The following is a 9,924-nucleotide window of genomic DNA, read 5'->3' on the forward strand; positions in this document are numbered from 1 at the left end:
GGCGCGCGGAAAGGGCGTCACGTGACGGCTGGCCCCGCCTCTTCCTCTCGGTCCCATATTGAACTCGAGTTGGAAGAGGCGAGTCCGGTCTCAAAATGGAGGTAAAACCGCCGCCCGGTCGCCCCCAGCCCGACTCCGGCCGTCGCCGCCGCCGCCGGGGGGAGGAGGTATTAGGGGGAGAGCGGGGGGTTGCTGGGTAGTGGCCGGCGTGGGGGGGGGCCTAGCTCCGTGGGAGCGGGGAGGCCGGGTGGACGGGATCGGCCGTCCCGCGCTCTGCGTTGAGCCGGGCGGTGGGGGGGGGAGGGGAGCGGGCCCCGGACGCCTTCTCGGGGCCCTTCGCCCTCCTCGCCTTCTCCTTCGGCTGCACAGGTGGCCCCTCGGAGGCGCTGCGTGGCCGGGGAGGCCTGGGGCGGGAGGGAGCCGGCCCGCCGGCCGCGCGGCCTCGGAAGGGAGGCCGAGGGCGGCATGGCGGGCCCTGGCGGGAGCGGTTGGGAGGAGGCGGTGGGGGAGGGGAGGGGACGAGCAGTCACATCCGGGCGAGCGGGCGGGCGGGCGGCGGCCACATTGACATTGATCCGCTGCCGCGTTACGAAATGGCGCATTGGGCCGCAATGGCCGCCGCCTCGCTCCGCCGCCGGGAGAGCGCGCGCGGGATTGGAAGGCGGCGGGAGGCGGCGGCCCGGCCCCGGATGCCGCAAATAGCCTCGGATCCCCGGGCCTGGTGTCTCCGCCGAAGTGGGGCCGGCGCGTTTCCAGTCCTTTCAGCTCTCCCTCAGGCCGACCAGAATTTTAATTTCTCCTGGTTTTTTTTTTTTTTTTTGGTTTTGTTTTTTGGTTTTTGTTTTTTTCTTCACAGCACCCAGTTGACAGGACGCAGTTTTGTCTTTTTTTTTTTTAATTAAAGTTCTCTGCTTTAAAAATACTTCCTGATGTGCTATTCTAGCTAAAGTCCTTAGAATTATCCGTTTCTTCGCGCCATTGTGGGGCGGCTCTGGTTGTGGTTTCTTGGATTTTTGTGTGTCCAGAGGACTGCAACCACAGTTGAATTTTTCATGTGTCTGAGGTGACTTGATGTGGGTTACAATTTGGGGGGGGGGGGGTCACCTTTATGTATGTTTTCTCCGTTGAGCGTGATTAACACAAGATTCTGGAAAAGAGGCGTGAAGTGAATTGATGCGTTAGGCCATTAATCATTTGACGTTTTTTTCTAGCGCGTGACAGTCTTTTCCTATTAAATGCCTTAACATCTCCACTTTGGAAGACACACGAAGACCTTAGAATGTAAATGTGAGCCCCTTTATTTAAGGACTTTGGATGAACTCTACCTAATGCATGCGTTCAATGGCAGTTGCTGGAACTTCTAGAGGAGCTAGTTCAGTTGCAAACAATTCAGGCCGTATCTTCATTTAAATCTCAGTTTCTGTTTTCCATTCTTGTCAAAAAGTACATCCTATATTTAATACAAGTTACGATTTGCCGTTTTTGTGACCCTGTAACGTGTTCTTGGCGTTTTTGCTGTGAGATACAAGTGCAAATAGGTGATTTTTACTAGCATGTAACCTAAACCATAAGTTGGCTACAGAAAGCTATTAAAGATAATGGTGGGTTTCTTTTTGTAGTTTTTTTTGGGGGGGAATGCTGGGTTAGCCTTTGAAGAATACCCGTTTTAAGCTCATGATTTGTTTGAAACTGATGAATTTTTTAAGAATTTTCTGCCTAGAATCTTCAGTTCTATACTTCACAGTTTTGTGGTTTAAAATTAAATGCTGGAAGTGTAGCCTGATGAGGGAAGATGTGAAAAGTGGCACGGTTGGAACACTTCTGCAGCACTTTGGTTTCGTAAAGAACAATCTGTCAGTAGCAACTTGAAAGGAATCTGTCCTCATACTTTTAGTTGTCTGAAGTTTAGGGACTTTTGATTCTGGAATTTTCTTGGACTTAACTGTAGTTGAAGGGATGTTGGCACTTGAAAGGCTGGCTGTAGATTTTGGGGAGGTATTTTGGTACCTTTAATCAGTTGATGTGATCTCACTCCAGTGTTTAATTGAACAAAATGTTAATGGTACAGGAATTTGATGCTGAGCTTATTTGTAGCAGACTAAAGACTTGTGCATTCCAGCAATTTACCTGCTAAAAGAAATCATTAAAATGTATTTGTTTTCTCAGGGCCATGATCCAAAGGAACCCGAGCAGTTGAGAAAACTGTTTATTGGTGGTTTGAGCTTTGAAACTACGGATGATAGTTTAAGAGAACATTTTGAAAAATGGGGCACACTTACAGATTGTGTGGTGAGTTACTAAAGGAACAAAAAAAGGTTATTAGAGGGATATAGGACCTGTACCAGATGTATTTCACTACTTTAAAATTTTTGTTTTTGTAGGTAATGAGAGACCCCCAAACAAAACGTTCCAGGGGTTTTGGTTTTGTGACTTACTCTTGTGTTGAAGAGGTGGATGCAGCAATGTGTGCCCGACCACACAAGGTTGATGGGCGTGTAGTGGAACCAAAGAGAGCTGTTTCTAGAGAGGTACTTTTTTAACATTACTTTATGTAATATGAGAGATTCTTGGAGAATTTGGTTTTTGACTTTTTTTTTTTTTTTTTTTTTTTTCATTTATAGGATTCTGTAAAGCCTGGTGCCCATCTAACAGTGAAGAAAATTTTTGTTGGTGGTATTAAAGAAGATACAGAAGAATATAATTTGAGAGACTACTTTGAAAAGTATGGCAAAATTGAAACCATAGAAGTTATGGAAGACCGGCAGAGTGGAAAAAAGAGAGGATTTGCTTTTGTAACTTTTGATGATCATGATACAGTTGATAAAATTGTTGGTAAGTAGACATTGATTGGAACTTGATTGAGAAAACAGAAAAGGTCTCTGTGCTGTGTTAGATTTGCAAATTGCTTAATCGTTTTGTATTGTGTTTAATAGCATATGAAGCATATGGCTCAGTTTTCATAATGACTTTCTAGAACACTCCCTCATTCTCAGTCACTTAAATATTTTAATGAATTATGTACTGATAAAGGTTTTCATTTATTTATATGTGCTTTTCCAAACATCAAATAACTTCTGTTTGTTTGTTTGATTAAAAAAAAAATTTAGTTCAGAAATACCACACTATTAATGGGCATAATTGTGAAGTGAAAAAGGCCCTTTCTAAACAAGAGATGCAGTCTGCTGGATCGCAAAGAGGTGAGTAGTACGATATATACAGATACAGTAGTATGAGTGGCATTTGTAAGGTTTTTAAAACTCTCCCTTGCCCATGTTAAAGGTCGTGGAGGTGGATCTGGCAACTTCATGGGTCGTGGAGGAAACTTTGGAGGTGGTGGTAATTTTGGCCGTGGTGGAAACTTTGGTGGAAGAGGTAAGAGTTATCTTTCAACATGTCTACTTGAAATTTATTGGTAAATTGTATATTTTTAATTCATTCCTTGTTTTTCCTCAGGAGGCTATGGTGGTGGAGGTGGTGGCAGCAGAGGTAGTTATGGAGGAGGTGATGGTGGATATAATGGATTTGGAGGTGATGGTAAGTTTTTAATAGATGTTTAATATTTTGACTTTGTTTTTGTACTTTATTGAAAGTTATGTATTTGTTTATATTTTAATTTCAGTTAAAATTTGCATGGTTAACCATTAAAGTATGCTTCTGAACTAAAACATGGGAAGACTAGACTTTTCCCCCCTAAATTTGAAACATTAGCTGGGTCTTTCATGGCCAATAACATTTATTGTACTAACATTTGAACTAGATTGTCTGTCTTGGGAGACTGTTTACTATTTTTTCTTAGTGAACTTTAATTCCCAAAAATTAAAACGATTTTTAAGTTAATTGATAGCCACATAAATTAGAATTTAAACTTGATTTTACACATTTATGTTTTTGTTGACTTTTCTCCCCCCCTTTTTTTCTTTAGGTGGCAACTATGGTGGTGGTCCTGGTTATAGTAGTAGAGGAGGCTATGGTGGTGGTGGACCAGGATATGGAAATCAAGGAGGCGGATATGGTGGTGGTGGTGGAGGATACGATGGTTACAATGAAGGAGGAAATTTTGGAGGTGGTAAGCTTTCACTTGTTTTAAATATTCAAAATCGTTCATAGTTATTACAGTGTTAAAGTGTGTTAAAATGCAGCTTTTGGTTATTGTAATATTATAAAATACTCAAATGATGGGTGATTTAACTGAATTTTCTTGCTTTGCTGGCCATTTATCAAATTGGTAAAATGTGTTTACTTTTTATATAATTGAAATGGATGTTTATTTTTCAGTATTGTATTTATTGCCAGAATTTTATTTAATTTTAGGCACTTTTAAATGGGAACTTCAAATTAAATGCAGACATCTTGAAATGAATATAGGGTGTTGTCTGGAGTTTAGGGGACACAGAAATACTTGGAATTTTAATGTCGTATATTTTAGACAGCAAGTTTGCATTATTCCATGGTACTTGCAGATAAAGAGCTTTGTTATGGATGCACTGAGTTTTGTTGGGGTGTATTAATGTTTGAACAAGGTGGTTTTTTTTTTTTTTTTTTTTTTTAATTCTATGTCCAATGTGAGCATCAACTCATGACCCCAAGATCAAGAGTTGCATGGTCTCCCTGCTGAGCCAGCCAGGAAGATTTTTTTAATAGCCAATTTAGGATACCTTCTTTGTCATTGATTTAAAAGTTGTGTTACGTCCAAATGAGAGTGACTCAAGCATAGTTTTGATGGTGTTGAAGGCAAGAATGTGAACTAGGATATTGGCATCTGATGTGGACAAAAGATGGCACCTATCTATGCTCTTCTGTTCACTCTGTTTTCCCTTTCTTAATGCCTGAGGTCTGCTAGTGTGGGCTTCTGTTGTGGAGTCCGTAGTTCTATAAACTGTTTTTGAAGGGTTGCATTGTAAGTGTCCTAGAGTGTGCTGTTATGATTTATGGAAAGATAATAGGTGCATACATTAAAAATGAAAATAATTGTTTAGGTTAACCACAAATAAAACTTCTGTAATTTCAGGTAACTATGGTGGTGGTGGGAACTATAATGATTTTGGAAATTATAGTGGACAACAGCAATCAAATTATGGACCCATGAAAGGGGGCAGTTTTGGTGGAAGAAGCTCGGGCAGTCCCTATGGTGGTAAGTAATTTTTTTTTCCTTTCGTTAAAATTTTTCTCTGACTTCTTAATTTAAAAATAAAAACTTCTAAACATATTTTTAAAATCTATGTATTTCTAGGTGGTTATGGATCTGGTGGTGGAAGTGGTGGATATGGTAGCAGAAGGTTCTAAAAAAATTTCAGAAGAAAAGGGTAGGTATCTTTAAAATTTTATCATGATGATAAAGAATATGTGGAACTGTTCACTGAGTGTAATAATTTTTTTATCCTGTATTATTCAACAGGCTACAGTTCTTAGCAGGAGAGAGAGCGAGGAGTTGTCAGGAAAGCTGCAGGTTACTTTGAGACAGTCGTCCCAAATGCATTAGAGGAACTGTAAAAATCTGCCACAGGAGGAACGATGATCCATAGTCAGAAAAGTTACTGCAGCTTAAACAGGAAACCCTTCTTGTTCAGGACTGTCATAGCCACAGTTTGCAAAAAGTGCAGCTATTGATTAATGCAATGTAGTGTCAATTAGATGTACATTCCTGAGGTCTTTTATCTGTTGTAGCTTTGTCTTTTTCTTTTTCTTTTCATTACATCAGGTATATTGCCCTGTAAATTGTGGTAGTGGTACCAGGAATAAAAAATTAAGGAATTTTTAACTTTTCAATATTTGTGTAGTTCAGTTTTTCTACATTTTAGTACAGAAACTTTAACAAAATGCAGTTTTGAAGGTGTTTCCTTGTGAGTTAACAAGTAAAGAAGATCATTGTTAATTACTATTTTGTATGAATTTTGCTAAAGTTAACTGTAAAGAAACACCTGCTGACTTGCAGTTTAAGGGGAATCTATTCTCTGCATTTCCAAACCATGAAATGAATGGGCTCTGACATGTGGAGAGAATAGATATTTGTATGTTTGCAATGTGTGTTTTAGATAAATAGAATTGGGTATTTAAATTAGCATATTTGTGAATTTAATAGCATTAAGATTTACCTTCAAATGAAAAAAAATCTCAAAATTCCTATTTGGTTTTTGTGCATTTTCTTTCAAAATGTAATCATATGATTTTAGTGTGTTAGTTTTGCTGAGAGTCCTAGCCGTGTTTAGAACATCTCCATTCTACATTCACCTTGGTCACATGTGAACTGCCATAGTTTTATTTGGGTGTAATGAATGTCTACTGCCCTCTGTTTAAATTTAAATTCTGGAAAGGGGTAGTGGATGTTTTCCCTTTCCCTTAAAAACCATTCTTAAAAACTTCAAAATACAGGACCACTAAGCCTGCTGTGTCTGAGCAAATTAGTGGCTACCCTCTTTTTTCCTTTCTAAAGCACAAGAGGCCCATATGTCTTCAGTTATTTTCCTTGGTTTAATATATATATTTTTTTGATACAAGCTTTCAGAAGCAAGAGAATAAAAATCATGCATTGTTGAACCCTTAACTGGCTGGCATGCTTTCCTGTTTGTACCCTTTATATTTTATTGGATAAAACCAAGGACAGTCCAGATAAAATCCTAAATCATTTACTGCAGTAGAAGTGTAGCACAGTTGCTTAGTACAAGCTTCTCACTTCCCAGAGACCTGAATTCAAATTTGAATAGCCTGAGTTCTTGCTCACTTAAAATCCAAAAGAACACACTGTTATTCCATGTGTATGCTTGAACCTAAATCATGTTGGTATGAGTTAACAGTTTGGTTTGGAAGACCTTGGTTGGGAAGAGTTTCAGATAAGGTCATATATATAAAAAGCAATGTCTACTGTTTTGCGCCAGCTAGTGCTTACAATTTCATTCGAGCCCTAAGTTATGTGCTCCGCTGTTATTCTTTCTTTGGCAGTTGAACGTTGAATTCGAAATTTTTTTGTTTTCAGAAGTACTAAGCAAAACAAGCAATAAAAAGGGGAATGGGGCGTGCTAGTGTTTGAATATGCTCTCTTGTTGCTCTAATTCTGTGCCTCTGTGCATTATTAATATTTGGATGCATGCAATGCCAGCATGGAAATCGGTCTTCACAGATACTGCAGTTTTCCAGAATACACTCACAAACCAATAAATGTAACAGACAACATTCCATTTGTTAATGGACATATGTGAATAAGCAGTGTAGAAAATAGGCTAATATTAGAAAATGGTTAAGTCTTTAACAACTCAAATGTGGTTATATAAATGGACACTGTCAATGTTCATAACTTAAACCTGGGTACCTGGTCAAAGTACTGCTTGGGAAACATTTTATTAAAATTGAGCTAAATTGTCTCAAGTTCTTTTATTCATATAATAAAGGTTGAAGGAATGGGGGAGATTAACATTTCCTGTTTCTATGTTTGTGAAATTGTTTGACACAACCTTGACAGTATCCTTTAATGGCATATGAGGTTAATTGTACTGTTAACAAACTTTCTGTGTTCTGGAACTAGTTTAATAGTGAAATATTTTCAGTAAGTTGATGTTTGCAACCTATAAGCAGGTGAAATCTGTGTATGTGACCTGTTTATAAGTTGTATTAGCTTAGTTCTTGTGAACAGTGTGGAAAAAGTAAGCCATGAGGAGAGCGATTTAACCAGCTTTAAAGGACCTAAGATGTGCATTTTAAGCACAGTCTGGATCAAAGGAGACTCACTAAGACAGGACTTCAGCAGCCTTTTGAGTATGGACAAGTCAGCATAAATAAAGAATGACAAGGCAGCAGCAAGAGCTTCAACTACAGAGAAGTGAAGGCATAAGATACTATGGTGATAGTGAGCAACTTTACAAAAGCTAGTTAAATCTGCTTATTACATCTGAAATATCGAAGAAAGTCTAGCAGGAAGGAGCTCTTCGCCTTTTGGAACATCAATGAGAGATAGTTGCCACAGTCACTAGGTCTAGCATTTAGACCTGCAAGGAAGGGCAATAAGCATTAGGTAAGGCTTGAATTTGAATTTTTTCACTAATTAAAGAGTAATTTTTTGTAAAGCAAGGTAAGAGTAATCTTTTTGATTTGCAGGTTGAATGAGAACCCTACTTGCCTAAATGAGGAATGTCTTTCCTACCATCTTAAATACGAAGGTTTCTGGCTGGGTAAGGTTTGTAGCTCACAGTAAAAGCTGGTGACACCATTTGTTTCCCTACAAATTCATATTACACATTTTGAAACTATTAGGTACATGGGCAAAGTCATTCAGCTGAACACTTTGAGAACCACATCCAACACATTTTAAAGTTTTAGGCCCTGCAACAACCTTGAGTATCTAGTTAGATGTGGCCCCATGTATACAAATCATTGTTGGTGTCTTTAGGGTAGAGTCAATTTTTGATAAGGAGTAATAAGCATGACACTTGTCACAGAAACATTAAGCTGCCAATCCTCATTCTATTAAAAAAAAAAACACCTTAGAATGAGCGTTCAGAATTGTCAGGTGACACACAGAAAAATGGTCTTCCTTCAAGTGGCCTCATAAATAATCTTGGATATAAATAAATTCAGGGAATTCTTTGAAGTAATAGGATACCTTTTTGGTTCTTTTTAAAATGAGTTAGCCAGAAGTAGTGGGGGCATAATATGCTAATACTCCCTTTTTAAAAGATTTCCCAAAGAATAATTAAAATATTACTCAGTTACTATTCCAATCAGTTGCTGGTTATTCATAAGGGCTATTGATGCCCCAAAAGGGCTTACTAAAAATTGAGCTTGGAGGGGTGCCTGGCTGGTTCAGTTGGTGGTAGAACATGCAACTCTTGCTTGGGTTTAGGAGTTCAAGCCCCACGTTGGGCAAACACTTGAGATGGGCTTACGATGGTTCCTAAATTGCAAAGTTCATACATAAAGACAGGCTTAGTTTGCTGGAGTTTATTCTCAGATAATGACTGGTTGGCTCTGTTTCTGAATCTAAATTAGGACTGAATTTCTACACATGATAGAAGGAAGTGTTAAAGGTAATAGCCTTTTAATACATTATCTTTACAAAGTGGTTTTAGTGTGAAATAAAGATAGGAAACATTTTTTTAAAAGGCATTGTTCTTTACAGTCCATCTCATTTCTTATGAAATAAAGTGATTCTATTTAAATGTAGTTCCACTGTCATTCCTGGAAAATCTGCTCTTCAGTTCATAGCACCAGTAAAAAAAAAAAAAAGGAAGTTCGCGCGGGGGTGGGGGGGGTGGTTGAGGCAAACTTCAACTGATTTTGTCAAGCCGTCTCACATGTTACTGTTTCCCATGCTACATTATTTTCAAAAAACCCAAACCAAAAAACTTGATACACACTCGAATCTTAAAGGAGAAAACTGGGTAATAAAGATCATTTGTTAAAGAACTGAACAACTGGAATAGGCTTGTTTTTAAGAGTGCCAGTATGAGTCACAACTTGAAATATTTCTAGTTAAGTATCTTGGAGTTCCAACTGATGTCACAAGTAGTTGAATAAGCAAGGTAATGCAGGAGTGATGTAAGGATTGTTAGCCTATATAATATTCAAAATTACTTTTAAATTTCAATGTTTTATCCTGATTTTTAAGACTTAAGAGGTGGTCTGTAATGGATTCAAATGTTCATTTGTAGTATAATGAAATGTTTACAGAAAGATAACTTTTTCATTAAAATATTTTTAGAAATGTGTGTGTGGTTTTGTTGCTTCACGATGTTCGTGTGATTTTAAACACTAGGTGAATGTTCCATTGGAAGGAACTTTGATGTAGCAATTCGCTTTAAGGATTATGGATTCTGTTTATTGGAAAACAATACATGACACTAGAAATGGGTATGGAAAAAATAAACGGAAAGCCTATTGATTTGTTTTAAATGCCAATATGTGAGATGCTGGGGTGACATGAGAAATCTGAACTTT

At 38.5% G+C, this 9,924-nt stretch overlaps 1 protein-coding gene across 10 annotated transcripts; it reads left to right on the forward strand.

Annotated features, from left to right (window-relative positions):
• On the forward strand, positions 1-9,691 carry HNRNPA3 (heterogeneous nuclear ribonucleoprotein A3). Of its 10 annotated transcripts, none has more exons than XM_072752030.1 (11): positions 1-167; positions 2,167-2,289; positions 2,382-2,528; positions 2,622-2,832; positions 3,108-3,197; positions 3,280-3,372; positions 3,454-3,534; positions 3,923-4,066; positions 5,009-5,131; positions 5,231-5,303; positions 5,396-9,691. In XM_072752030.1, the coding sequence occupies exons 1-10, from the start codon at positions 96-98 to the stop codon at positions 5,281-5,283; spliced, it is 1,137 nt and encodes a 378-aa protein (XP_072608131.1). In that variant the 5' UTR covers positions 1-95; the 3' UTR covers positions 5,284-5,303; positions 5,396-9,691. The 10 variants fall into 10 exon arrangements, with proteins under 10 accessions (XP_072608131.1, XP_072608134.1, XP_072608132.1 ...); XM_072752033.1 differs by having other exon boundaries at positions 3,923-4,063; XM_072752031.1 differs by having other exon boundaries at positions 8-167; positions 8,086-9,691.
• Positions 9,692-9,924: the final 233 nt, after the last annotated feature.

The sequence above is a fragment of the Vulpes vulpes genome, chromosome 3 (genome assembly GCF_048418805.1).
Source record: "Vulpes vulpes isolate BD-2025 chromosome 3, VulVul3, whole genome shotgun sequence".
NCBI lineage: Eukaryota > Metazoa > Chordata > Mammalia > Carnivora > Canidae > Vulpes > Vulpes vulpes.

Coding starts and splice junctions, on each gene's coding strand:
- HNRNPA3 (XM_072752030.1), top strand. CDS start 96: ATGGAGGTAAAACCGCCGCCCGGTCGCCCCCAGCCCGACTCCGGCCGT. Junction 2,290..2,381: donor GCACACTTACAGATTGTGTG/GTGAGTTACTAA, acceptor TTGTTTTTGTAG/GTAATGAGAGACCCCCAAAC. Junction 2,529..2,621: donor AGAGAGCTGTTTCTAGAGAG/GTACTTTTTTAA, acceptor TTTCATTTATAG/GATTCTGTAAAGCCTGGTGC.